Here is a 25,083-nt window from a genome sequence, read left to right on the forward strand (position 1 = left end):
ATAGTTAGGGTACAATAAATAGCTGGTACAAAACACGTAAGACGGCATGAGGCCCGCTGCCGTCCAGGCTGTGGGAGGGGGCAGGGTCTCGGGGGGCGGTGGGGAGGCCCCGCTGGTTCTGAGGTAAACCTTTGTGTGAGCTTTTCCTTGAAAGACAAATCCCTGCAGGAGGCGCAGACTTGCGGGCAGCGCCGGGCTTCGGGCCGGCCACCGGTCACCGGGCCCAGAGGCGGACGCACGTCCCCGGCCGGTGTGGGTCAGCCGGTCCTCAGCCTCAGCACGCGGGAGCGGGGCTCCTTGGCGCTGGAGTAGACGAGGTAGGAGCCGGCTGTGGTGCGGAAGGCCTCCCAGTCCCTGCAGCCGAAGGTCGGGAGGCTGTGCACGGCCACGAAGCCCTCGTAGCCCTGCCACCTGCGGGAGACACGCTGTCAGCCGGGCCGTGAGGCCCTGCACGCCAGCACCTGTCCAGCCCGCCCCGTCCCCCGCTCCCACGTGTCCCTGGACTGCCCAAGCTCCCCTCCGCCCGCGCCATGCTCAGCCTGCAGAGAGGGAAACTGAGACCCGGAACGGGCACCCGGCCCTCAGACCCCGCAGCGCCTCGTGTCCAGCCCGGGTCCTGCCCCGGCCCAGAGTCCCCTGCAGGCACCCCCAGCGGGTCCCGGTCATGCCAGGTGAACCGCAGGGGCCAAGCCTGGGCCTCCCCGCTCCCGGACCGGCGTTGACAGTGAGCCCCTGTCCCCAAACACAGCTGTCGTGCGGCCGGCAGAGTCCATGGTTCTAGGCTTTCCCGGCCCAAACGGACACGCGGTGGGTGGTTCATTCTCACGGGGTGGAGCCCCTGGGGCGGCGCCTGGGCCATAGGGTGCGAGGGTTTCCCTTGGGGCAATTGTCCCGGCCGCTTCCCGGGGTGGCTCCCATCCTGCCCGCGCCCAAGTGCCGTCCTCCAGCTTCTGGAAAACAACTCCTCGCGCTGACTCACGGTTTTCATTTTCTCCCCGTGATTCCTGTGCCTACAACTCGCCCATTTCTCTAAACTAAAACAATCTTTTCTCCAATTGCACGGTTGCTTTATCCGCCCCCTGTGTGGTCAGTCGTTCTCTCCGATTTTGAACGCGAAGCCTTTTCCGCAGAAGCCCCGAGGTTTAGGGAGTCACCCGGCCCCTCTGCCGCCTGCTTGGAGGAGGTCGTGGCGCCGGCGCCACATGGCCGTCGGGGCCCTCTTAGCCTTTCCGCTGATGTTTCTGCTGTTTCCGATTTTTTACGCTTAGATTTTCAACCCCTGGGAAGTTTGTTTCCACGTAAAATATGAAGCCGGGCAGATCGTGGTCCCCGTCCAGACAGACAGGAGATGACATATTTTATCAGGTAACACGTAACGCGTCCCTTCCCTGTTGACTGAGTCACAGCATTTACCGCGTGACGCGGCTGCGAACCGCCGTCTCTCTTGGCCCAGCTGCGACCACACCTGCACGCCCACGTTCGGCGGGAACCAGCTGCGGTCTCCACGCTGCGAGGGCCGCCTTCGCTGTTCTTCCTTTTCAAAGTCTTGGTGGCCACCTCTGAACACGTGGTCTTCCACACGAGCTCTCCAGCTACTTCGTCACGTTGAAAATTCCACTTTCTACTAAGTCAGGAAGTCGGAAGAGGACCGGGGACGTTTCTAGTGAGACGGGGAACGACCGGGATTGTTGGAGAAGAGGTGAAAAGCCTGGTTACACCGGTGGCCGCGGGGGACACTGAGGCAGCTGCTCAAGAGACACCACTGACAAGGAACGGGGCCTGGGCGGCTTTGTAGCAGAGTTTAAGCCAACGGCAAAGAAAGCAGGTCCTGCATCTGGACCCTCTCAGTCCGCAGGTGCGGGTACAAGACTCTGCACCTGTATTTATTAGGTTAGGATCCAGATCAAACGGGATAAAGGTAAGTCCCCAAAAGAAAATGCCGTTCATGGGCGCCCTGGGGTCCCGGGATCAAGTCCCACGTCAGGCTCCCCGCATGGAGCCTGCTTCTCCCTCTGCCTGTGTCTCTGTCTCTCTCTCTGTGTCTCTCATGAATAAATAAATAAAATCTTTAAAAAAAAAAAGGAAATAAGGAGCAAAGTTGCTTGTACTAATGGATGTAATTATACCCCTAGAAATTCCATGAGACTCTTCTTAAAGAAAACTAGCAGAAAAGAAAAAAAGAAAAAAAAAGCAGAACTGAGATGACAACGTGGTTGGGCAGCTAGATGCTAAGGTTAAGTCATGACGAGCGGCTGGAAATGGAAAGGAAAAGATCCCAGGTGCTGTGCTCTCGAAACCGGAAAGCCTCCGAGAAACGAATCCAGGGCCGTGGCCCAGGGCCCGGACGAGGACCTGGGAACTTGTACTGAAGCGCACGTGGCAACGGGAGGGAGACACCACCGCACTCCTGGACAGGATCCATTAGAAAACTGCCAACCGTGCTGGAAGCCTGCACACCTCCGGCCGGAATCCAGACCTGTGAGCGCCTGCGTGACCGGCGGGGCCACCTGGCCAACCTCGGGCATGACCCAGGCTCGGCCTGCAACCCGCGGCGGCTGGTGGTCGCCTGCACGGAAGGTGAGCCCCTCCCCTCCCAGGTAAACCCAGGCGGCGAGGAAGGGACAGCCTTGGGAGGCTCTTTACCTGTAGATAATACTGTTTACGGAGAAGGTGTTTCCATCAAAGGAGTTTGCAACCACCAGGAAATAATCTTCTCCCACCGAGAAAAACTCCCAGTCGAGAGCGCTGCGGAGACAGGGGAGCAGAGGTGAGCACACCCAGGCACGGGCTCCGGCCGGTTCTCCTAATCCCAGGACCCAGGGCCCCGTGGCAGCCCAAATCCAGGGCGACTTTCCCGCACAGCGAACTGGGTCCACTCCAGGGAAGTGCAAACCAGTCGTTGCCTTTTTTTTTTTTTCAATTTTAAAATTTAAATTATAAAATACAAATAGCATGATATGTGCCGTCTTGACCGTTTTCACGTGGTTCGGTGGTGACAGGTACGTCGAGAGCGCTGTGCAGCCGTCACCGGCATCCATCTCCAGGCCTTCCTCATTCCCCCAAACCGAGCCTCTGTCCCTGTGGAGCACGAACCCATTCCCCAGCCCTGGCGCCACCACCCTACGCTCTGCCCCTGACGTTGAGCGCTCCAGGGACCTTACGAGTGGAATCACACCGCGTGTGTCCTCGGTCTCACTGAGCATGGTGTCCTCAAGGCCTGCCGTGCGGGGGCCTGTGTCACAGCCCCTCCCTTTCAGGCTGGATGACAGTGCACTACGTGGAGGGACCCGTTCGCTGCCCACCCATCCATCCTTGGACGGTGGGCTTGCACACGCACAGCGCTGTTGGGCAATGAGGGCGAAATCTTTCAAAGAGGTTGAAGTAGGGGCACCCGGGGGGTCAGTGTTGAGCGTCTTGCCTTCGGCTCAGGGCGTGACCCCAGGGTCCTGGGATCGAGTTCCCTATCAGGCTCCTCGCACAGAGCCTACTTCTCCCTCTGCCTGTGTCTCTGCTTCTCTCTCTGTGTCTCTCATGAATAAATAAATAAAATATTTTTAAAAAAATAAAAAGAAAGTGAGCCGTCTCGCTGTGAGTTCCCACTGTGCCCCCAAAGCAGGTGTATTTCTGTTCAGAGCCATGCCATTTGGTCAGAGGTCCATCAGCGGGCGACGGCTGGGGTCACCGGAACGGACCTGCCTGCATGATGGACTACCGTTCGGCCGTGAGAAGCAGCGAAGCGTTGGCGGGCGCTCCTACGTGAGGAACCATGAGGACCTGTGCTGAGTGAGAGCAGCTGGGCACAGGGCTCGCCTCCCGCGGGTTCCACACACACGCGGCGTCCGGAGCTGGTTGCTCCATGGAGGCGGAAAGTAGGCTGCTGGCTGCCGGGGCTGGGGCGTGGGGAAGAGTGAGCGCCGGCGGGTGGGGGTTGCTCCCTGGGCTGGCCCGAAAATGTTCTAAAATCACCTGCTGGTGGTGACACATATCTGCACTTTTTTTTTTTAACCTGCACATTTAATAGAAAATCGCTGACTTGCAGCAAACAAAGCACAGTGTCCGAAGGAAATTAGAGCCAAGGTTCCAAATAGCAGCCCCAGAGTCAGCCCACGGCCCCCGGAGGCCACATCACACCCCAAGGGCAGGGACGAGCCCTCGCCGCTGCCGCCACCGCGTGTGTGGCTCTGGGGATCGCGCGTGGCCTTCAGGCGCTGGCTCCGGGGGCAGCCCTCCCATGCCCGTCCTCCCATGCCCGCCCTCCCGTGCCCGCCCTCCCGACCGCCCTGACGACCACCCGCCCCAGGCACACCTGCACGTGGGGATCTCTTGGAACTTGACGAACGCCTGCGCAGTGACATTCAGCTCGTAGATGACCGAGTTGACGACATAGGAGTCATTGTGCACCTGCGCCTCCACGTCGTAGCTGTGGCTGTTGGCCACAGCCAGGAACACCCTCTCTCCAATGCGGAACACTTCCCAGTCGGCGGCGCCGAACGTCTGCGACAGACAGAGCAAGAAGGAGTGCGGGGCGGGTGGGGGGGGCGTGCGGGAACTGCGACCCTCAAGATATCCCGGCGCTGCCGCGGGCAAACACAATGCCCGCCCCCCCACCTGGCTTTGCCCCCTGCCCGCACGAGTGTGCCCTCACCCAGAGAGATCGTCCCTGCAATGTGCTTCTTGGCCTTCTGTGCTCTTCCCCCAGGGCTCCCGTCCTGAAGGTGCAACTGCTGAAACACCTCCTCCAGGTAGCCCTCCTTGCTCCCCCCAGTCCTGGCTCTGAGCTCCCGAGCAGACTCTAGATACCCGTGTTTCTGGCCACAGGCCGCCCCTGGCCCGAGGCTTTCCCTGGGCTCCATCAGCAGCCCCAGCTCTGGCTCCCTCATGCTGCTCCTCCGGGAATCACGTATCACCCTCGAGGAGGGCGAGGGGCGCACGGGCAGCAAGGCTGCGCTTATGCACAAACGGTGAGCCCGGGAGCCCTTGCCCCGACCCGGAGCTGCATGAACGGGGCCCCCGCGCGGACCCACGTGGAGGAGGTTTGTGTCCAGCCTACGGCCAGCATCTCAGGGGTTCTGGTAGGGCCGTGCAGGGCGGCGGAGAGGTCGGGGGGTCCAGATCCAGGCCCCGACCTGAGCCCTCAGGAGAAAGGACAGGGGCAGAAACAGATGGACACATTTCCCCGGGGAAATCGGGGGTGGTGGTGCAGGGGGAGGCCGTCTGGACGTCCCCACAGGAAGGCGGCAGATGGTGTGGGTGGTGCAGGAGGAGAGCGTGGCTGCTCCCCGTGGCGGGGTCTGCGGCGCTTGTCACTGCCCCCGGAGAGCCCAAACCACAGGGAGTGGACGCTGCCGGGCTCTTGGTTCCCGTGTCAGCAGAGACCCCGTCTGTCCCCGTGGGCTGCTGATGGCTGCAGAAGCTCCAGCGGCACACTTGGCATTCAAGTTGTCTTTAAATGTTTGCCCCCCGACTTTCAGCTTCTGATAGCAGCAGAGGGACGCGGGCCGGCCTGGCCCCCCTGCTGACGGCAGTTGTGAGCGTGACTGTGCAGGCCACCGTGTGACACGACGGTTCTGGGGAGTGGGCACTGGAGGGGCCGCGACCCCCAAACGAAGGGAATCACGTGCACGGGGAGCCTGCTTATCCGACCTTTCCTCTGAGGACTGTCCTCACCACATGGCGCGTGGGCACGGCGCTCGGCGGGTGCAGCCAGTGACCCGGGGTGGGGGTCCCCAGGTGAGCCCATGAATGGAGCCAGAAGGGAAGGAGAAGAGGAGAGAGAAGCAAACGCTCAAATGCACGAGGGCTAGAATGTTTCCAAATGCGGTTGAAGACACCAAACCACAGATCCGAGAGGACCAGAGACCCAACGTGTCCTGTTCCGGGAGCTGACAGAGAGGACGAAGCGGGAAGCCTAGAGGGGAAGGAGAAGACATGTCCCGGGCCGCACGGCGCAGGGACAGCAGCGCAGCGACACCCGAGACCGGGGAGGCTCAGCGTCAATGGCAAGACGTCCTCAGGGTAATCGAACGGCAAACATGTGAGCCCTGAATCCCAAAACCGGTGAAAACAGCTTTCTCAAGTGAAGGTAAAAATAAGGTCATTTTCAGAGAACAGTGACAGAAGGAATTGCCAGGGGGCCCGATTTCCAGGACAGGCTGGAGGTGGTGGGAGTGCGGGCGGCCACGCGGCCGGGGCAAGGGGAGGCGAGCTCAGGGCGCACACGGACCGCGGGGCGTCCGCAGGGCTCCTGTGACCAGAAGCCACGTGAGGATACACACGCACACAGCACCCGATGGCCAGGCGGGGACGCGGTGTTGTCACGGGCTGTCATTCCTACATATCAGTAATGACGATGCAAAAAAAATAAATAAAAAATAAAAAATAAAGATAAAATGTGGGCAAAAGACTTGAACAGGCATCTCACAAGTGAAATTACAGAAAGCCAGGAAACTGGTGGGGACGTGTCCGAGGTCTGCAGTCTCCGGGGAATTACAAGCTTAGAGCACCCGAGACACCACCTCACACCCAACGTGTAAAACCAAAAGTCCTGGCGAAAGCAGACATTTCCCCACATCTTGGATCCTCCGCGTGACCAAGGACGCGCTTGCTCCACATCCAAGCTCCACCTGCTCCCCGGAGGGAGGGGAGGGCGGGGTGGGGTCCAAAGGCAGCCCTCAGCTTTCCAGCCGCCCAGAGAGGGGCCCAGGATATGGGGCCCGGGATCCCTGCTCCCCGGCCTCCCCCGAAGCAAGAAAGAGACGTGCTTTCAGGACGTTAGATCCGTCGGGGCACATGCTTTGCCGGGTAGCAAGTCCTGCAGCAAGCTGAGGACAGGGAGTCGCCCCGCACCTCAGAGGGGGCATCCCCGCTGGCCGCTGTGCCCCCGACACTGCGACGCTCTCATACTGGGGCAGCAGGTGGTTGTTAGCACCCTCCCCTCCCCCCCGCACACGTCGGGGTCACGCTCGGGGCCAGGCTCCAGGGGGATTTCCGTTGCGTGAACTAGGGCCCGGGCCCGGGGACACAGGGATGCCCACAGCCCCCCAGTGGGCAGGCTGGGGACCGGGCTGCCTCCCTGGGGACAGGTCATCCCTGAGTGGCCCCGGGTGGTCCTGGCCGGGCCAGAGCTGGCTACACGGCAGGGGCACCCCGGGCCCACCGCTGCCTTCCTCCCTGCTTCCCAGTGCCCAGTGAGGCCCGTGCCTGAGGGACATCCCACATCCCTGACCAGCCCCGGCCAGCCTCATGTGCCTGCCCCTCCTTGGCACATCTGCCACCTGCTGGGATGCCGCTGTCCCCACATGCAAATCCAGGATGTGCGGCCCAGCCCACCTGCTTGGCCCCCGGTGGCCTCACTCCCTGCTTGGCCAACCTCAACCATGGGCAAAGAACATTCTGCCGTCGAGGTGGCGTTTTCTCCAGGCCCAGCAGAGGGTGCCATTGCCGTGGCCCAGCCGGCCTGGCCCTACTGAGACGTCCTGGCACTGCCTAGTCCAGCGGCTCTAGAACGGGTCTGGCCCTGTCCTGAGGGGACGGACCGGGAACTTCCGGCTAAAGAACAAGACTCATCAGGACAAGGACCAGGGGACCAGGACGCCTGCGGGTCACTGACTCCATGCGGGCGCCAGGAGCTGGGCTAGGGCTTTCTTGGATTAGCGTGTCCTCTGCTCATGTGGCTCCATGAGGTGGCACCGTCCGTCCCCTGGGGCCGCCTCACAGCACCCGAGCAGGCTCACACACACTGGGGTCCACGGAGCCTTCAGCGTCATCCGCTCTGCGGCTGCTCCCCGGGACAAGTGCTGGGGGCCCACCCCGCGAGGGGTCACACGTGGTGGCTCTGCAACTCCCGAGAAACCAAACAGGAGTGGTCAGACCGCCAGACCACAGGCTCCCTCCAACCCTACGCTGAGGAATCCACGTGGCTGGGAAACCACAACCTGTAAGTGCACAAGCCTGCACACATTCATGGACACACATGCACATGTGCACACGCAATGCACATGCCTGCATGCACCCTCGTGCTCCTGTGTACACACAATGCACACACCTGCATGCACACTCATGCACCTGTGTACACGTACCCACACCCACCTACACATGCCTGCAAGCACACTCATGCACCTGTGTACACACACCTGCACACACAATGCACATGCCTGTATGTATACTCCTGCACCTCTGTACACACACCTGCACATGCCTGCATGCACACACACGCACCTGTGTACACACACCTGCACACACAATGCACATGTCTGCCTGCACACACATGCACCTGTATACATACACCTACACATGCCTGCATGCACTCTCGTGCACCTGTGTACACATGCCTGCACACACAAAGCACACACCTATATGCACAGTCATGCACCTGGTACAAGTACCCACACCCACCTACACATGCCTACATGCACACACACGCACCTGTGTACCCACATGCACACGCCTGCATGCACACGTGCACACCCTTGCAGTACAAGTGGCCAGCAGGTGGCCTGAGGAGAGCATCTCCCTAGCTGCCAGGCTTCCTTCGGGCACCGAGCCACGCGACCTCAGACCACTCACTCGTCACGGAGGGGCGTACAGCAGGGGGGTGAGGAGGGGCTGTGGAGGATCCGGAGACGAGGCCAAGGGTGTGGCCGGAGCAGGAGGCAGGGAGGAGCGCTCAGGTGCGTGTGGGCAGAGGGGTGCTCATCCTGCCTCGGTGCCACGTGCCCACCCGATACAGCAAGTATGGGGGTGCCTCATTTGATTTGAATTCCAGACCATGACTCTTCAGTCTGTGTGTATCCCACGCACCACTTGGGGTGCTTTTACTAAGAAGTATTCACTGTTTACCCAGAATTCAAACTGAACTAGGCATCGGGGTTTTATCTGGGTGGAGGGTGGCAGGGACCCACGCGAGGCCGGGGCCGCGGGCCGCCGAGGAGCCCTCCTCCCACCCAGAGGAACAGGGCCCACCCCCGTGGCCTCAGCCAGAGCCCAGGCTCTTCCAGCTCAGAAGTGAGGGTGGGGACAGCGCGCCTGCGGCGGCACCAGCCCGGGCAGGGGGTGCGGGCCCTGGGCCTGCTGCAGGAGGCCCCAGTTCTGGGTACATTAGGGACTCATCAGAGAGAGAAGAAATCCCCACATCAAACAGCCCTGCCAAACCCTGCCTGGCACTGAGCAGGGCGGCCAGGCACCTGCTGGGCTGGGCACCCCCACCCCCCGCGGAATTCCCCTGCCACCCGCCCCAAAGCCCCCGGCACGGTGCCTGGCAGGCCGCTCAGGCACGGGGCGACGGCGCTTCTGGGGCTCGGCGGCGGGTGCACCTGGAGCCCCCGACAGCCTCCCTCCCCCGAGGGCGGGGTGGGGGGCTCCTCTAATCAGAGGAGCCGCTGCTCGGCCAGGAGGCCCTTGGGTTCTGGCTTCCATGGAGCAAAGAATCAAGGCCTAGGAGCGCCTGGGGGACAGGATCGGGAGGTAGGGCGTGCTGTCGGGAGGGCAGGCTGCCCCCCAAAGGGCCGGGGGGGCCGCTGTCCTCAGCTGGGCAGCTGGCCAGGTGGGCGAGGGTCCCACCCAACCCAGGAGGCTGCAGGGGGCGGCGCCCTCCCTGGCTGACTTCTGGATGCCCCCCCCCCCCAGGCTCCTGACCACTGAGCAAACAGAAGTCCCCAGGAGGAAGCCCCTTCCCGGGGCCGTCGGGCAGTGCTGACCGCCCAGGGGTGCTCCCGCACCACCCAGCCCACAGCTGTGGCTCCCAACCCCCCCACCCCCCGCTTCCACTTCCTGCCTGCACACGTACCCGCTTGGTGGACACTAGGTTTCCAACAAGCCCCCAGTTTCGCCCACCGACCTGCTTCCCTAGCGCTTCGCTCTCTGCCCCCCACATCCCGTGGGCACTCGGCCAGCCCCTCTTGCCCTTGGTTGTCATTTCCAGCAGCTCATCTCCAGGACAACCAACCCCAACTCAGCCACCTGCCCCCCTCCCATGCCGTGACCACAGGACCCACAGCCAGTTAAGAGCTCAGGGGGCAGAGATTCCAGCAGCTGGAGGCCGGACTCCCCGTGGACCGAGGCCATGCCTTCCTGGACACACCCAGCTCCGGCCTCCTTGGCTCTAAGACTACGAGGCCAAGTCACTGGGGCCTTGGTCTCTGCCGTCTGCAGGAAGGTTCTGGAATTCCTGGTGGGAGAGGTGGGGAGATGCAGAGGGTGGGGCTGGGAACGTGCCCGAGGGTGAGCAGTCTGCCTCCCCGTCACACGAGCCACAGGCTGGACCCTGTAGGGCCAGGGCTTCCTGGTGACACCCCCCGCCCCCTACGGCCAGCCCAGCCCCCCAGCAAAGGCCCCTGTGAGGTCAGCTCCTCTCCATCACGCGTGCTTTCAGAGCACCCGGCACAGTAAGGCGATGCCAGGGCCTAGAAGGATTTGAACACAATGCGAAAAATGCTGGCAAAACATGAAAGTGGGGTTCTGCGGGGTCTGAGGCATCACGGAGCCGTGAGGAGACGGCGGCGTCGAAGGGAAGGCCCCTGGGCAGGGCGCGAAGCTCTGGCCACCCCGGGCCTCCCTCGGTGGCCTGCAGGGCTGGGGGGCGGTGGTGACCCCGGCACCGCCCAAGGGCCGGCTCCTGGGTCAGCCCCACCCTCAGGGCAGGGCACAGACCGGGGCTGGATCCCAGGTCCCGGATCCCGCCTGCAAACGCAGAGCGGCCGCCGCCTTCGGGCACCGCTGGCCCAGCGCCACCAGCACCACTAGCGCCGCCGAGCGTGGAGTCCAGAACCCACCCCTCCCAGGGCCCCGGCCCACACCCCAGATTCCGCCCAACCTGCGCCCCTCGCTGGGTCCCCCACCTCCCGCCTCGGTGTCCTCACTTGTGAAGCGGATCTGACGTGCGATCACGAGCCCGCTGAGCAAGTGCCGCCGCGGACCTCCCCTCAAGTACCTCTGCAAACGCCAGGAAGGCTTTTCAAAAGGGGACGCGAGAGAGGTTGCCCACCAGCGGCAACCCCAGGGCTTTGGCGCGAGGCCGTGGGGAGCAGGGCAGCCGTGCCCCGTGCACAGGCGGGGCCCACGGCCACTGGGTCCTGCTTGTTGGGGGGCCCGGCCCACCACGCCTGCCCTGGGCACCGGGACACAGAGCTGCCCCCACCTGGGGCCCGGGGAGACCCCTGTAATGCCTGGTCTGTGCCGCACACCCCACTGGAGCTCTAGGAGGAAGATATGGGGCCCCTCCCCTCCTTCACCTCCCCTCCCCCTTGTCCCGCCAACGAACCCCAACATATGCACTCAGGGTCCGACCCTAGCCCCGGCCCCTGGACGTTGTCCGCAGGATGACTCTAGACTTGAGATGTGAGTGTCAGCATTTATGGGGTCCTGGGCACATCACAACGTCACTCTCGCAGAGCCCAGCCCTTCCTGGGGGGTTTCGGCGGCAGGAGGAGCTCGGAGCACCACTCGCCCAGCCCCTGGGGACAGTCCCTGCATGCGGGTCAAGCAGCCCCTCCTCGGAAGGTGACCGCTCTTCCCGCGGCTCGGCAAGGCCAGCTGCTCCCTGTGGACGCCGCGTCTACACCTCAGGACAGCACGTGCCCCACATGCCCAGTGTCCCGTGTGGCTCATGTGACCGGGGCTGACCCTGAGCAGCAGGGGTGACAGCCAGTGTGGCTTCCCGCCTCTCCTGGCCCTGACCGTGGCTCCGACGGAGCAGCCGCAGGGCCGAGGAGACCCGGGGAGCCTCGTGGGGGCCGCGCGCAGGATTCAGGCGGGAGTGGGCTCCCTCGGAACCCAGAGGGCTGCGGGAGAGGAACCCGCCCTGCGCCGTGGCCTGAGCCTCTCCGGAGCTGTCCTGGCGTCTCTGGAAGGTTCGGGTCTTCCCGTTGCCTCACAGCCAGTCCCGTGTGATGTGGTGTCCAGGGCCAGCGTCCCCTGCCGAAGGCGCATTCCGGGCCCCCCGACGGCCCCATTGCTCTCTGCTCCCGCGTCACTCCATCCGGATCTCCTGGGTGGATCCCCTCTCCCTCCCTCACCTTCTTGCTCCACATTCTAGAAGTCTCCCCCGCCTTCATTTTCCAGTGCGGTTGACGAGTATCTTCTTATATGGGCAGCGACCGTATTTTTAAGACCCGAGGACTGTCCTTTCATGGCACCCGCAGCCACTTTATAAACACGGAGTCTGCTTGGATACCTCTGACGGCGATTACCAGGCTTCAGCCTCCCTCGTGTTTGCCCCGTGATGAGTGAGGATGGCGGCGGGTGGCATGTGCCCTGGCGGGCTGGGCCCCCGGGAGCCGCGGCACCTGATCGCCGCCCCGATGAAGTGCCGCGAGGAAGAACAGCTTCTGGACCTGGCCTTTGGCTCCCACGGAGGAGGTGGAGGATCACGGCGTGGGAGCCGCGGGGCGATGATCTCAACGCGCGCTCCGACCCACGGCAGGAACCGTGTTCATGCCAAACGCAGGCCACGGCCCTGCCCAAACCCGGCGTGGGGACCAGAAAGCCGCGGGCCGCGCCTTCCACGTCGGGCTGCAGGACCTGCCCCGGGGACGCCACAGGGGTCTGTCCCCGGCCCCCACCCGCCCCGTAGCGCCCGGAAGCATCACCCTGGATCTTCCTTGAGAACCAGGCCTCCTCGGGCTGGGCGTCGTGCGACCCTGGTGACGCGGGAGGTAGCTTAGAGCCCACGGGGGCTCCACATGCGCTGCCGTCAGCCTGTCACCGGCGCCGGCCTCCACGCGGCCCGTGCGCAGCTGCTCCGTGCCGTGTCGCCGTCCTCAGCCACCGTCCCCGCTCCCCAGGCCTGTGTGCAAATCCCGACGTCTGCTCCCAGACTCTGGTGTGTCTTCGGTCTCACAGGCCTGGGGGCTGGTTCCACGGGGGCATCCGGGGGGGGGGACGGGAGGGCTCCCAGGCCGGCCCATCGCCAAAGGCCTTTCAAACGGTGAGCCCGCGGCCAGGCCGGTGGTTGGGGCGGCTCTGGCCAGGCCGCCCGCGCTGTTTTCCGGACCTCGGCTCTGTCAAGGCGTCGCAGCGACGGCGGAGTCCTCGGAAGGCGCTCGTCCTCGACAGCTCTGCGCAACGCTGACCAGAGCGACGGCGCCACGTGGCCAGGTGCCAGTGCCGGACCCCCGTGCCTCAGTGTCCCCGGGCGTGAGGCGAAATGAGGGGCAGCACCTAGCTTCCAGGGAGGCCGAGAGAATGGAGCGGGAGGAGGTGGATGAAGCCCCGGGTTCGGGCACTTTCAGCTGCACCGCTCCCCCCGCTTAGCCCCGAGCCTGCAGGAAGGCACGCGGTGTGAGGACTCATGCCCACCCCAGTCCCAGTCCTCCTGGGGGTCCCTCTCGGGAATCGGCAGCCCCAGGAGGGTCGTCTTCCTGCCAGCAATCTTGGGGTCGTGCTGCCTCCCTGCTCACATCGGGCCCCCTGGTCCCACCACGGCACTTGGGAACTGGCTCCCCCGACGTGCTTGTCTCGCCCTGGCGCTGCCCCGCCCCATGCACACTGGGCACGGCTGCCCTGGCCATAGCACAGTGCGGGCGCCCTCACGTCTTGGGGGAGGCTCCCTTCCACCTGCGGGGCACTGCGCCCTGACTGCCCTCCCGCAGCGGCCCTCCCCCTCGGGGGCTGGTCCTCACGTCCCTGCCCGAGGGGGCCGCCTGCCACGGACCCTGGAAGGGGTGCCCTGACCGCACTGTGTGCTCTGAGGGGTGCGGGGCAGCGAGTGGGTGTCACCTGGATGGCGGAGGGAACGGCCCGCAGAGGAGCCTGCGGAGGGTCGTCATCCCTCCTTGCGTTTGAGACCTGCCCCGAGGGCGGCCTCCGGGCTTGTCCCAGAGGAGACGGCCGCGGGCCTCGGGGCCTCCGTGCAGGGGCTGCCTAGCAAAGCCCCCACCGCCCTCCCCGTTTCCCTGCAGACCCGACGGGAGGGGGTTCAGCGCGTTCCCTCCTCCACCAGTGATGTCGAACGCCCAAGGGGTCCCCACCCAAGGCTCAGGGGAGCCCTCAACGCATTTCTGCTGGGTGAATGAGGGCCAGATAAACGAGCAAAGGAGTGTTCCGGAAGGATCCAGGGAGGAAGGCGTCGTGTTGGTGGTGACAGCCTCTCCATGACGATCCCAGCACGTAGAGGGAGCGCCCACAGCTCATCAGAACACAGGTGGGCCGCCAGCGCCAGCCCCGCCTCCTGAGATGGCCCGTGTGCACCCCGCCCGGCACCTGTGCGGCCCTCCAAGATCCTCGGCCCTCGAGCCAGGACCAGGGCCAGCACGATGGCTCCCCGGGGTGCCCAGCGCCGTCCGCCCAGAGAGACACTCGTGCCTCGCTCGACTCAAAGGTTTCACCGACGTGTGCACGGAGGTCTGAGGGGAAGCGGGCCGTGCTGCCCCTCCCCCGCACATGCCAGGTCAGGGCCAGGTCAGGGGCCAGGTCAGGGTTGGGTCAGGCCAGGTGAAGGGCCAGGTCGGGGCCAGGTCGGGGTCAGGTCAGGGGCCTGCTGCCCGGCTGCCCCAGGCAGGAGCCTGACACTCATGGAAGGGCCAGTCATTGGCTGAGGCCTGCCCAGGGGCCACAAGGCCCGCCGAGCCCCCAGCGCTTCCCGGAAAAGCTCTGTGCCAGAGGGAGGGCAGGGCCAGGGCACCCTCCCGCCTCGCTTTAGGGCTCCCCAGGCTTCACTTGGGGTAACAGGGAACACCTCAGCCTGAGCCATACGCAGGGGGCAGTGCTCTGGTGGGGAGGGTCTGGGGTGAGGGTCAGGGGCCGGGCACTTGTCCTGGATCTCAGGGCCCCAGTCCTGTGTCATCTGTCTCCCACTGCCACGCGGCCTGCTGGAGGCTCGACATGGGGGTCCCCCCGGCTCCTTACCAGGAAGGCCTGAAACAGCTGGAAGGAGCCAAGGAGCCAGACATACAGGTGGGAGTGCACCTTCGTGGACGTGCCATTGAAGGCGTTGGCCACCACCAGGAAGGAGTAGGGCCCCACAGTGAAGAACTCCCAGTCGTAGGCGCCCGACGTGGCAATGGTCTGGTTGGCCTCGAAGAGGCGGGTCCTCGGGTTCCACTTGTAGATGACACTGTCGATGTTGTGGTTGTCACCTGCAAGTCAAGCGGCCGGTGAGGGAGGGAGGCAGACGACTGAGGCCCTGCAGTGGCCTTGGTGCAGCCCTGCCCTGGCCCTGCCCCAGGCCCTGGGCGTCCCTCCACAGCAGTCATCCCCCTGGCCACCCCCATGCTCCCTGCCCCTGTGCCCAGATGAAAGTCCTCCCTGTGTCCCTTAGAGACGGGACCCCACCCTCCCTACCTCTCTTCTCACACTGCCCAGGACCCCGCAGCTCTCGCTGTCACCCACAGGTCAGGCCTTCGCACCTTCTGCTCCTCTACCCAGAAGCCCCGTCCCTACGTCACTCTCCCTGGAGCCCCCCTGGCTGGGCCAGCCTCTCCCAGGACACCCACTTCCCGAGGAGCACTGGTTAGGAGGCCTCTGGGGTCCCCCTGCCCAGGAGCGGGGGGACAGGTGCTCCTCCCAGGCCCCTATGGAGCTCCCTGGCCCGTTGTGGCCGAGGCCTGGCCAGAGATGCCCTCCAGGGCCCGCTGCCTCCGACCCTGCCCTCTCCCATTCCCCGGGAGGGGCCAGCTGTGCTCACGCAGGCCATCGCTGGGCCAGAAACCAGCCCCCTGGCCTCTGCCGGGCCTGTGCCCCTGCACCCCCTGCACCCCCTGCATCACGGAGCCTGCGTCCAGAAGGCAGGAGCCTGTCCCCAAGGAGACAACAGCCTGCACCGACTCTCCAGCACGGCGTCCCCACCACCGTCCCTCTGCAGGACACCGGCTGCCGGGCAACCGCTCGCCTCCACACCGATTGCAGCCAACTCCTCCCACGAGGAGGCCAGTCACTTAGTTGGTCGGTTAGTTTGAGATGAGGCGGTGTGCGCGGCCAGGTGGGCCACGTTCCCATGACCCCCGTCCTGGGCAGGCGCCCACACACTGCCTCTGTCTCCCCACCTGGACGGGGAGAAGGTGCTCAGGTGCCTTGGCCCGGGGCGCCGCTGTCAGAGGGCCAAGCCCAGAGACCCGGGCCAGGTGCGGTTTATTGTAGTCTGTTAACGGGGTGAAAGCAGGCCCTGGGGGGGGGGTGGGGGGAGCCAGCCCCACCCCCCGTGGTCTCCTCCGCGCAAGGCCGCAGCCTACCTTCCCGGTGGTTGGCCACGGCCAGGAAGTGCTCCCCGGCCACCTCGAAGGCCTCCCAGTCCCGGGCGCTGTGGGTGGGGACCCGCTGGTACGGCGTGAACCTCAGCTTTCTCTGGCTCCATTTGTAAATGACGGAGAACTCCTGACCCTTCTCATTCGGCTCAAAATTAGCCACGGCCAGGAACACCTGAAACACACGCCCGGGACCCTGGTTCCTGCCGTCTGTGCCCGGGCCGGCGCTGAGGCCACGGAGCTCCCGCGTCCCTGTCCGCCGGCCCCGTCTCTGCGGATCCGCCCCTAACGTGTCTCTTCGCCGGCCCATGGTCCCCAGACTCAGGGACGCTTCATGCACAGAGTGGTCCTTGTCCCCGGGATGAGCAGAGCACCCTGGGCCGCCTCCGCTGGGAAGCTCGCGCCTGTCGCGTGGCCGAGTGTGGCGCACAGGTGCCCGTACCTCATCAGCATTTCTTTAAAAACAGACAAAAAACTGCCTTCCCCTCCTCCCCTCCCCTTCCCTTCCCTCCCCTCCACTCCACTCCCCTGTGACGGGACCTGGGGCCAAGCTGGCTGGTCGTGGGGGGCACACCCGTGGAGCACGGAAGCAAGTGTGCACTCAGTAAGCCCCACACCTGAACGGGGACGGGACAGACCTGCCCCACCTTGTTTTTCTGAATTTCCTGGTATTTCTTTGATGGGAAGTCAGCATTTTTTGTAACGAAAATGTTGCCAACTGGGGCACCTGGGGCCTTCGGCTCAGGACGTGACCCCGGGTCCTGGGATCGAGTCCTGCATCGGGCTACCCGCAGGGAGCCTGCTTCTCCCTCTGCCCGTGTCTCTGCCTGTCAGTCTGGGTGTCTCATGAATAAACAAATAAAATCTTTTTAAAAAAAATGTCACCAACCGAAAGGCCAGAGCGCCGGCCAGCGATTCGCCACGCTGGGCTCGGGCACGGCTGGGCCGCGGGGCGGGGGGTTCTGTGAGCAACAGGAGCGCAGAGGCCTGTCCGTCCCGCTCCTGCTCATGCTCGGGTGGGCCCAGCTGAGGGCAGGCCGCACCTGGCTCCGGTCGGCGAGCGATGCGGGGGGCGCAGGAGGGTGGCCCTAGGACTCTCCCGCTGGGGTCCAGGGGGCAGGGGGCGCTGATCAGAGAATGCGTCGTGCTGGGGGCAGCCCTCGGCCCCACGCCCATGCCCTTGGCCCCATCCGGCCGTGGCTGCGCAGGGGCTGCCCGCGGGGGGGGGTCCCACACCCTCACCTCCGGGCCCGGCCCCCTCCGTTTGGATACAGAGTCCACGGAGTGAGTGTCTCTGTCGCCAGTGAATTCCACACTGTGGACCTGCTCCTAGGAGCCCACAAGCTGTTAATTTAGCCCCGATGGGTTACCTGGACCCGGGCGGCGGCTCGGGAACGGTCGTGCCTCCTATTTTGTAGGAAACCAGACTTCACATCCCGGACTTAGAGGCCCCGCTAAGTGACTGTGAAAGCTGCTTAGAACCGGAGCAGGACTTTGAAACCACGAGAAATACTTTCCCGACTACACGAGCAGAGCCAACGTCTGGACTCGGGGTTTTTCCAAGATAAAAAGGATTGAGAAAGTCGTTGGAGGGCAGCCCGGGTGGCTCAGCGGTTTAGCGCCGCCAGCAGCCCAGAGTATGATCCTGGGGTCCCGGGATCGAGTCCCGCGTCCAGCTCCCTGCGTGGGGCCTGCTTCTCCCTCTGCCTGTGTCTCTGCCTCTCTCTCTGTGTCTCTCATGAATGAATAAATAAAATCTTAAAAAAAAAGAAAAAGAAAGTGGCTGGAAGCAGACTTGCCTTCTTCCCGATGGTGAAATGTCGCCAGGACTGCGCTTGGTGCGTGCGAATGTTCTGGTACGAGGCGAACTTTCCGTCCGTCCACTTGTAGATGGCGGACGCGGCCTTCCGGTTGGCAGCTGCTACGAAGAGCCCAGCCTCGGGGATGGCAAAGACCTCGATGCCCAGCGTCTCCGAGCTGGTGAACAGGCTCTGGTACTCCTCCACATAGTCCAGCTTTTCTTTGGCTGGTGAGAGAACCGTGCAGCCCCGGTCACGCCGCCCGGAGTGGAGGCCGCTGGCCGTCGGGGAGCGAGACCCAGACCCCAGGCCCTGAGCCCCGAGCCCCGAGCCCGAGCCCCGAGGCCACGGCCCTGGCCCCCGTCGGGGCTCTCCGGACGGCGAGCTGCCCCGAGCGCGTCTCCCCCGCACACAGAGGCTGGCAGAGGGGCCCTGGCGCCTGCGCGGGTGTGGGGTGTGCGGAGCCCCCGTGACATGACGGGGTGGCCTGGGTCCCTCCTCCGCGCTTCCCATGCCCACTGCTCGGTGCCCGAGGGACTGGGTTCCAGGCGGGTGAGCGGCGCTGCAGGCGGCTCCTGATCCCCGCGGGCGAGGGTCCCGAGCGCCCTTGTCCCCACGCGGGAAGGCCCCACGGGACACACTCAGGAATGACGTGCTTCCGGGCTCCAGCATCTGAGATCCCAGGGGCACACGCGGCGCCACGAGGCTGCCCCCTTGGGGCCTCGGGGACTCGACCTGGACGAGGGGAGCACGACAAGCCCGCCCCCCATGTGCCGTGCCCAGAAGACACACGATCCAATGAAATCGTGCACAGGCCTGCTGTCCTGGGGGGCCGCTCCCTATTCCCAGGTAACCCTGACTCCCGGGCCGGGGAGCCCGCCGCCCGCCTCACCTGCTAACACGGAGACCCACTCGCTGCCCACACACAGGAACAGCCCCTTCCGGCTGGCGTCAAACCAGAACTGGGTGTCCTCCGCTTTGGTGCACGGGGGCCGGGACCCCAGCGTCACCTTCAAGTCGGTTTCTAGGGGGAGACAAGGAGGGTCCAGAGTACAGGAGCTGGGGGTGGCCCCTGGCCCAGGCGGTCCTGCCTTTGCCTCTGCGTGCAGGGCCCATGAGGACACACAGCTCTCCACGTGGCCCTGGGGAGGGAGCGAGGCCCCTGCACAGTGGGACGGACGGTGCGAGGCCTCCCTCCTGCCTCCCCGCCCACTGTGGACCACGGCCCTCCTTCCTTTGGAAAATCCTTGGCCAGGGGCACCTGGGAGCCTCAGTGGTTGAGCGTCTGCCTTCAGCTCAGGGCGTGACCCCGGGGTCCTGGGATCGAGTCCCGCATCGGTCTCCCTGTGTGGAGCCTGCTTCTCCCTCTGCCTGTGTGTGTGTCTCTCTCTGTGTCTCTCATGAATGAATAAATAAAATCTTTAAAAACAAAAAGGAAACAAGAAAAGCCTTGGCCGTTACACGGCTGCCCTGCCCTCCTCTCAGACCGGTCACTCTGTGGTGCCAGTTTACCTAAGCTTGGTGGTTGCCCAGTTCTTGGCGTCTGACCCCGTCCTCAGGTGGTCACACCTCCTCTAGGGCCAGGCCCACTCATCCTGAAGATGCTGCGCAGCCGACTTACAGCGACATGGGTGCTGCACCCGACGGCCAGCGCTGTGACCAGAGCACCTGCGCCGGATGCAGCGCCCAGTGGAGGCCTGGGCTCTCACTCCTGCCTCCTGCCTCTTGTTCTGGGCAGGGACTGGACAGGTGTGGCAAATTCCCATTAAGGGCCTGAAAATTTTCTCTGTGCGGGGAAATTCTTTTCCTCTGTGTCTCTTCTTTACTTAAAGATGATTCAAAATTGTACTGTTAACTAAGGAATCATTCAAAATTGTACTTTTGCTATAAAATTATTCAGAGTGTCATGACAATAAACTGCATCAATTTGTAGACTATTTTCTCCAAGTTTTATTTATTTTAGGGAGAAAGAGAGAGAGCGTGAGCACACATGGGAGCAGGGGGAAGGGAAGGAGGGAGAGAGAGAACCCCAGACTCCCCACTGAGCACAGAGCCTGATGCAGGCCTCAGTCCCACGACCCTGAGATCACGACCTGACCCGAAATCAAGAGTCGGCTGCTGAACCGACTGAGCCACCGAGGCGCCCCAGTCTCTAGCCTCTCCAACGTGAGCACATAAAGAGCAGCAGCCGGTGCTTCTGGAGTTTGGAAGCCACCCCAGGACTGGACCGTGAGGGCCGACGCCCTTGAGGGGCTCCCCTGAGCGGGGAAGCATGGCCAGGAGGACTGGGAGGGGCGGGCTGAGGGGTGGTGGGAGGAGATTCGGCTGCTCCAGGGGCTGCTGCTTACATAAATTACACAACCGGTCCAAACTGTGACTTAACGTGGAGAACCCGCAAGCACACACTAAGGAGAGCCGCGAGGGCACCCTCGGAGGTCAGTTGGATAATCACCCCCGTCTTTGCTACCAGGGGAGGTCGGAAAGTGACAAAGCTCTTGGGGTCTACCGTCAGTGCGGGGCAGTGGGTGGCTTTGACCTACTAACCATAGGGGTATTTCAGCACCTCATTATCTTCTGGCCTCCCCGAGAGACCTTGCAGGACAGGGGGGATGGACAGGACAGCCAGCTCGGCACTCCTGCAGGGACAGAGCCTTGGGGTGGCATCCGAGCCGGGCAGCAACACCAGCTGCCTCACCAGGCCCTGCAGAGAGAGGGACAGCGTGTTTAGAACCTCACCTCCAGAGAGGACCTGGGCCACTAGGCTCACTCAGCCTGTCCAGAGCCTGGGGGCCAGGTGGGAATGGGGATGAGGGTCTAGCCACCTCTAGAGCTACGAGAGAAGAATCTGCTCATTGGCTGTGGGGGTGGGGAGCACTGGAGCAAGGGCGGAGAACTATACACTGTTCTAAGGTAATGAGGTCACAGAAGGGGTTTTCCCTGTGAACCAACCTTGGGTGACTGGGCTGCATTGCTCATCCATCCATCTGTCCATCTGTCTGTCCATCCACCCATCCATCCATCCACCATATGTCCTTCCATCACTCACCCATCCATCCATCCACCACTCACTTATCTGTTCATCCATATGTCCATCCATCCGTCACTCACTCATCCATCCATGTGTCCATCCACCTAACCCATCCATCCATCCACCATATGTCCATCCATCCATCCATCTATCCTTCCATATGCCACTCATCCATCCATCCATCCATCCATCCATCCATCCACCCATCCATCCATCCACTATATGTCTATTCATCACTCATTCATCCATCCATATGTTCATCCATCCATCTGTCCATCCATCTATCCATCCGTCACTCACTCATCCATCCATGTGTCCATCCATCTAACCCATCCATCCATCCATCTACCCATCCATCCATCCACCATATGTCCATCCACTCATTCATCCATCCATCACTCTTCCATATATTCACTCACCCAACCACTCATTCAGCCATCTGTCACTCACTCATCCATCATCCATGTGTCCATCCATCCATCCCTCTTCTGTATGTTCACCCGCCCACCCATTCAATCATCCATCACTCACTCATCCATATGTCCATCCGCCCACCCCTCCAGCTACCCATCTATCCATCCACCCAAGCGCGCCATCCATAAATATTCACCAAGCACCTGCTATGTATCAGGCATGGAGCTAGGCACTGGACAGAGCAGGAACAAGAGCCCCTACACTCATGCAACAAGGTCCCTCACCTGCACTCTAGGGGAGAGATAGGAAATGAGCAAACGCACAGCTGGTCTGAGGACCGTCAGGGATACGGGGGAGAAGACAACCAGGGGAAGGGGCTGGGTACAAGTCTCATTTTCTCTAAGTGGCAGAAGAAGGTGTCCATGGAAGGGGACATGGAGCAGGGCCCTGAGGGTGTAGGGTGCGAGCCGCACTGGCAGTGGGGTGAGTGTGCCAGGAAGAAAGAACATGGGGAAATGTGCCTGGCAAGAACGGGGCCCTAGTGTACCCCAGGGCTCCTGGTCCTGCGTGGCATGCACACCCATCTTTTGAATCAGAGTGTGAGGACACCAGGCCTGTAGTGACAGCCCCTCTGTGAGCGCTGCTGTTGGGAGGCCAGACAGGCAGCCCCTTCCTTCCTTACCGTGAACAGGCCTTTGGTCCTCTTCCGGCTGCCGATGAAGAATCGGGCTCCTCGCACGGACAGGGTGGCCGGGAAGGGCACGTCGGCCATTCTGAAAACATTTGAGTTTGGTTTTAGGGCCGTGGGGAGCAGGGTCATGGCCCATTTACACAGAAAAGGACAGGGAGAAGCAGCATGTGAGGGGTCTCAGTTTCCCGGGGCGACTGTAACAAACTCTACACGCTCATCATCTGGGCTCAGACGGCAGGTGGTCCACGGATCTGGAGGCCAGAAGTGTTGAGATCAAGGTGTTGCAGGGCCGTGTTCCTGCTGGAGGCTCCGGGGGAGGTTTCTCTCGGCTTTTCCAACTTCTGGGGGCTTCTGGTCTTTCCTGGCTGTAGCCCACATCCCCCCGCCCCCTGCTGCCTCTGTCTACACGTGGCCTTTTCTGTGCCTCTCCTGCTCTTATAAGGACCCCAGACTCTGGACCAGGGTCTGCCCTACTCCAGTACGACCTCAGCTTCACCTGATCACACCTGCAAGGACGCCGTCTCCGAGCAAGGTCCCATTCCCCGGTTCTGGGGGACCTGCATCTGAGGGATGCTCCTTGCTCCAGGACAAGAGTCTTCTGCAAAAGTGTGGCTGCAGAGTGGCTCCTCCATCTCTCGGGAACCTCAGGTGGCTCAGACTGGCATTGGATCCCCCGCCTGCCCACCCTCCACCAAGCCTGGGGGGCACAGATGGTATCTGGTGGGGAGGGATCCTTGCTGGTGGCCTGGGAAGTGTTGGAAGATGTGGCCAGAGCTGGGTCTTGACTCGGACATGGAAGCTGAACCCTTGGGGTGGGGGGGACGGTAGGAACATGCTGGAAGGGACATCCTGGCCGGAGCCTCTGGGGCTGATGAACCAGACATGTGCTTTCTCCTACTGCCCCCTCCTGCTCCTCGGTGCCATATCCTCCTGTAAGATCACCTGCTCCTTCCGGCCTTGCGTCTGGCTGCAGCTGGCCATGGTGAGGCCAGATCCTGACCGCCATCCCAGGATCCCCTGTGCTGCCACCACAGCTCTGATCACAGGGGTGCCCTCCGTGGCTCCCACAAGGCCTGGGAAGCCTGACCGCAGGACCCAGGTTCCTCCTTGGCCACCAGTGGCTGCAGCCCTGGCTCCTTCCGTCCCCTTCCTTGGCCCCTACACGTCCCCATCACAGAGCCGTCCCCCTGCTGGGTCCCTACTGTCATCACCCGGTAAAGGCCCTGATGTACTTGAGGGCATGAGGGGGGGGGGGGGCGCTTGTAGTAGAGACGTATTTAAACGAAGTGTATGAATGTCAAGGATTTTTTTTTATTATGGAGTCAGTTCCATGGTAACAAAGCAGAGTGAGAGTCTGCCTTTGCAAATAATATTTGGAATAATGATCGATTTTATGTAAACTGGACAATCTCTGATTAAAAAAAAAAGAAAAAGAGTCTCCAGCCCCACTGAGCCAGGGTGGAAGCTGAGGGCGACAGGGGTCATCACTCCGTGACGGGGCTGTGGGGACCCACGCGCCCTGGTCCAGCCTGGCGACCAGGTGACGGTGGGACAGGGTGTGGACTCAGGCTTCTGGGGCTGGGTCAAAGCTACCGGATGGATTGTTCTGCACCCCATTATGTCACTCCCTCAACCCAGACAAGCAAACTGAGTCTTAAGTCAAGGGATGTGTTGAAAATGGCACAGCAGGAGCTGGGTTCGAGTCAGGCTGCAGCTTCACCTTGGCGCTGGTGCCTGAGCTTTGTGACCTTCCTCTGCGGCCTGTTGTGATGGTGACCACACGCTGCAGGGCACATTTCCCCTGCCATGTCCAGTGCCCCCAGCTCGGGCGCCTGCATCGGCCCCCACCCGCTGCGGCCCTTCCGGAGAACGGTCTGGTCTCCGACCCTGCTGACGACCCCACACTCCTGCCTCAGGGATGCCCCTGACGGCTGTTGGCCCACAGGCCCGAGTGCCCCGGTGCACACTGCACGACGCCAGCCGCAGCTGGGCCAGCCACCCTGCACCGATGCCCGGGCCGCATCTTGGCAGGTGGCCCCCGGCCCCCTTGGTCCACCCCTTGCGTCCTGCCACCTACATGTCCACCGGGAGGCCACAGTCTGTGGTGAGGGAGAAGGAGCCTTCCGACACGGCCAAGACCAGCGTGTGCCACTGGCTGTCCATCAGGGTGGGACTGCGGAAAGTCACTCGCGTTTGCCAGGCTCCCGCTGCGTCCTGGCTCAGGAAGAGGAAGTGCAGCCGGGTGGGCGAGTACCGCAGGCCGAGCAGCAGGGCGTCGGGCTCCTCCGCCACCACAGTGAACAGGTATTCGTTCTTCTGAAAGAGAACGTGGGGCAGGGGAGGCTGGACAGGTGAGGGAGGGGTAGGGGAGGCTGGGCAGGTGATGGATGGGGGGGAGGAGGCTGGGCAGGGGAGAGAGAGGGAGGGGAGGCAGGGCAAGGAAGAGAGAGGGGAGGGGAGGCTGGGCAGGTGATGGATGGGGGGGAGGAGGCTGGGCAGGGGAGAGAGGGGGAGGGGAGGCTGGGCAGGGAAGAGAGAGGAGAGGGGAGGCTGGGCAGGGGAGGGAGGGGCAGCGGAGGAGGGGCAGGGGAGGCTGGGCAGGGGAGGCTGGGCAGGGGAGGAAAGGGGAGGGGAGGAAGGGCAGGGCCCACCACCGTGACAAGTTCTGTGCTAAAAGCCCCGCACTGTGGGACCTATCAGGTGGGCTACTGCACATGAGGCCGCAGGGGTACTGGCAGGGACACAGAGAAAGTGGGGCGGGGTTGCAGCCCTGAAGGGCTGAGGTAGAAAACAGTGCGAGGGCCCTGGAAACGGTGACAGGAAGAGGCCATATGACCCAGCCACCCTCCCTCGCCGAAAGCCGGCAGCAGGCTCTGGGGGACACGCGGCAGCCTCACGGCCAGGACCCACTCGCAGAGCAGCCCAGGTACACACGGACTCCCTGGGGCACCTGTGGCTACTCGGCCTCAGCCAGGA

At 63.1% G+C, this 25,083-nt stretch overlaps 1 protein-coding gene across 1 annotated transcript in view; it reads right to left on the minus strand.

Annotated features, from left to right (window-relative positions):
• Window positions 1-25,083, minus strand: part of TSPEAR (thrombospondin type laminin G domain and EAR repeats) — a 164,767-nt gene continuing 139,684 nt past the window's right edge. The window contains exons 3-12 of the mRNA XM_055313551.1: window positions 24,185-24,423; window positions 22,099-22,189; window positions 20,519-20,675; window positions 18,867-18,998; window positions 17,975-18,201; window positions 16,164-16,350; window positions 14,842-15,071; window positions 4,307-4,494; window positions 2,644-2,745; window positions 1-411 (exon numbers count right to left, since the gene is read on the minus strand). Coding sequence (XP_055169526.1) covers window positions 258-411; window positions 2,644-2,745; window positions 4,307-4,494; window positions 14,842-15,071; window positions 16,164-16,350; window positions 17,975-18,201; window positions 18,867-18,998; window positions 20,519-20,675; window positions 22,099-22,189; window positions 24,185-24,423 — 1,707 coding nt within the window. The 3' untranslated portion in view covers window positions 1-257. The remainder of the gene's footprint in view (window positions 412-2,643; window positions 2,746-4,306; window positions 4,495-14,841; window positions 15,072-16,163; window positions 16,351-17,974; window positions 18,202-18,866; window positions 18,999-20,518; window positions 20,676-22,098; window positions 22,190-24,184; window positions 24,424-25,083) is intronic.

Source organism: Nyctereutes procyonoides, unplaced genomic scaffold, assembly GCF_905146905.1.
Source record: "Nyctereutes procyonoides isolate TBG_1078 unplaced genomic scaffold, NYPRO_anot_genome, whole genome shotgun sequence".
NCBI lineage: Eukaryota > Metazoa > Chordata > Mammalia > Carnivora > Canidae > Nyctereutes > Nyctereutes procyonoides.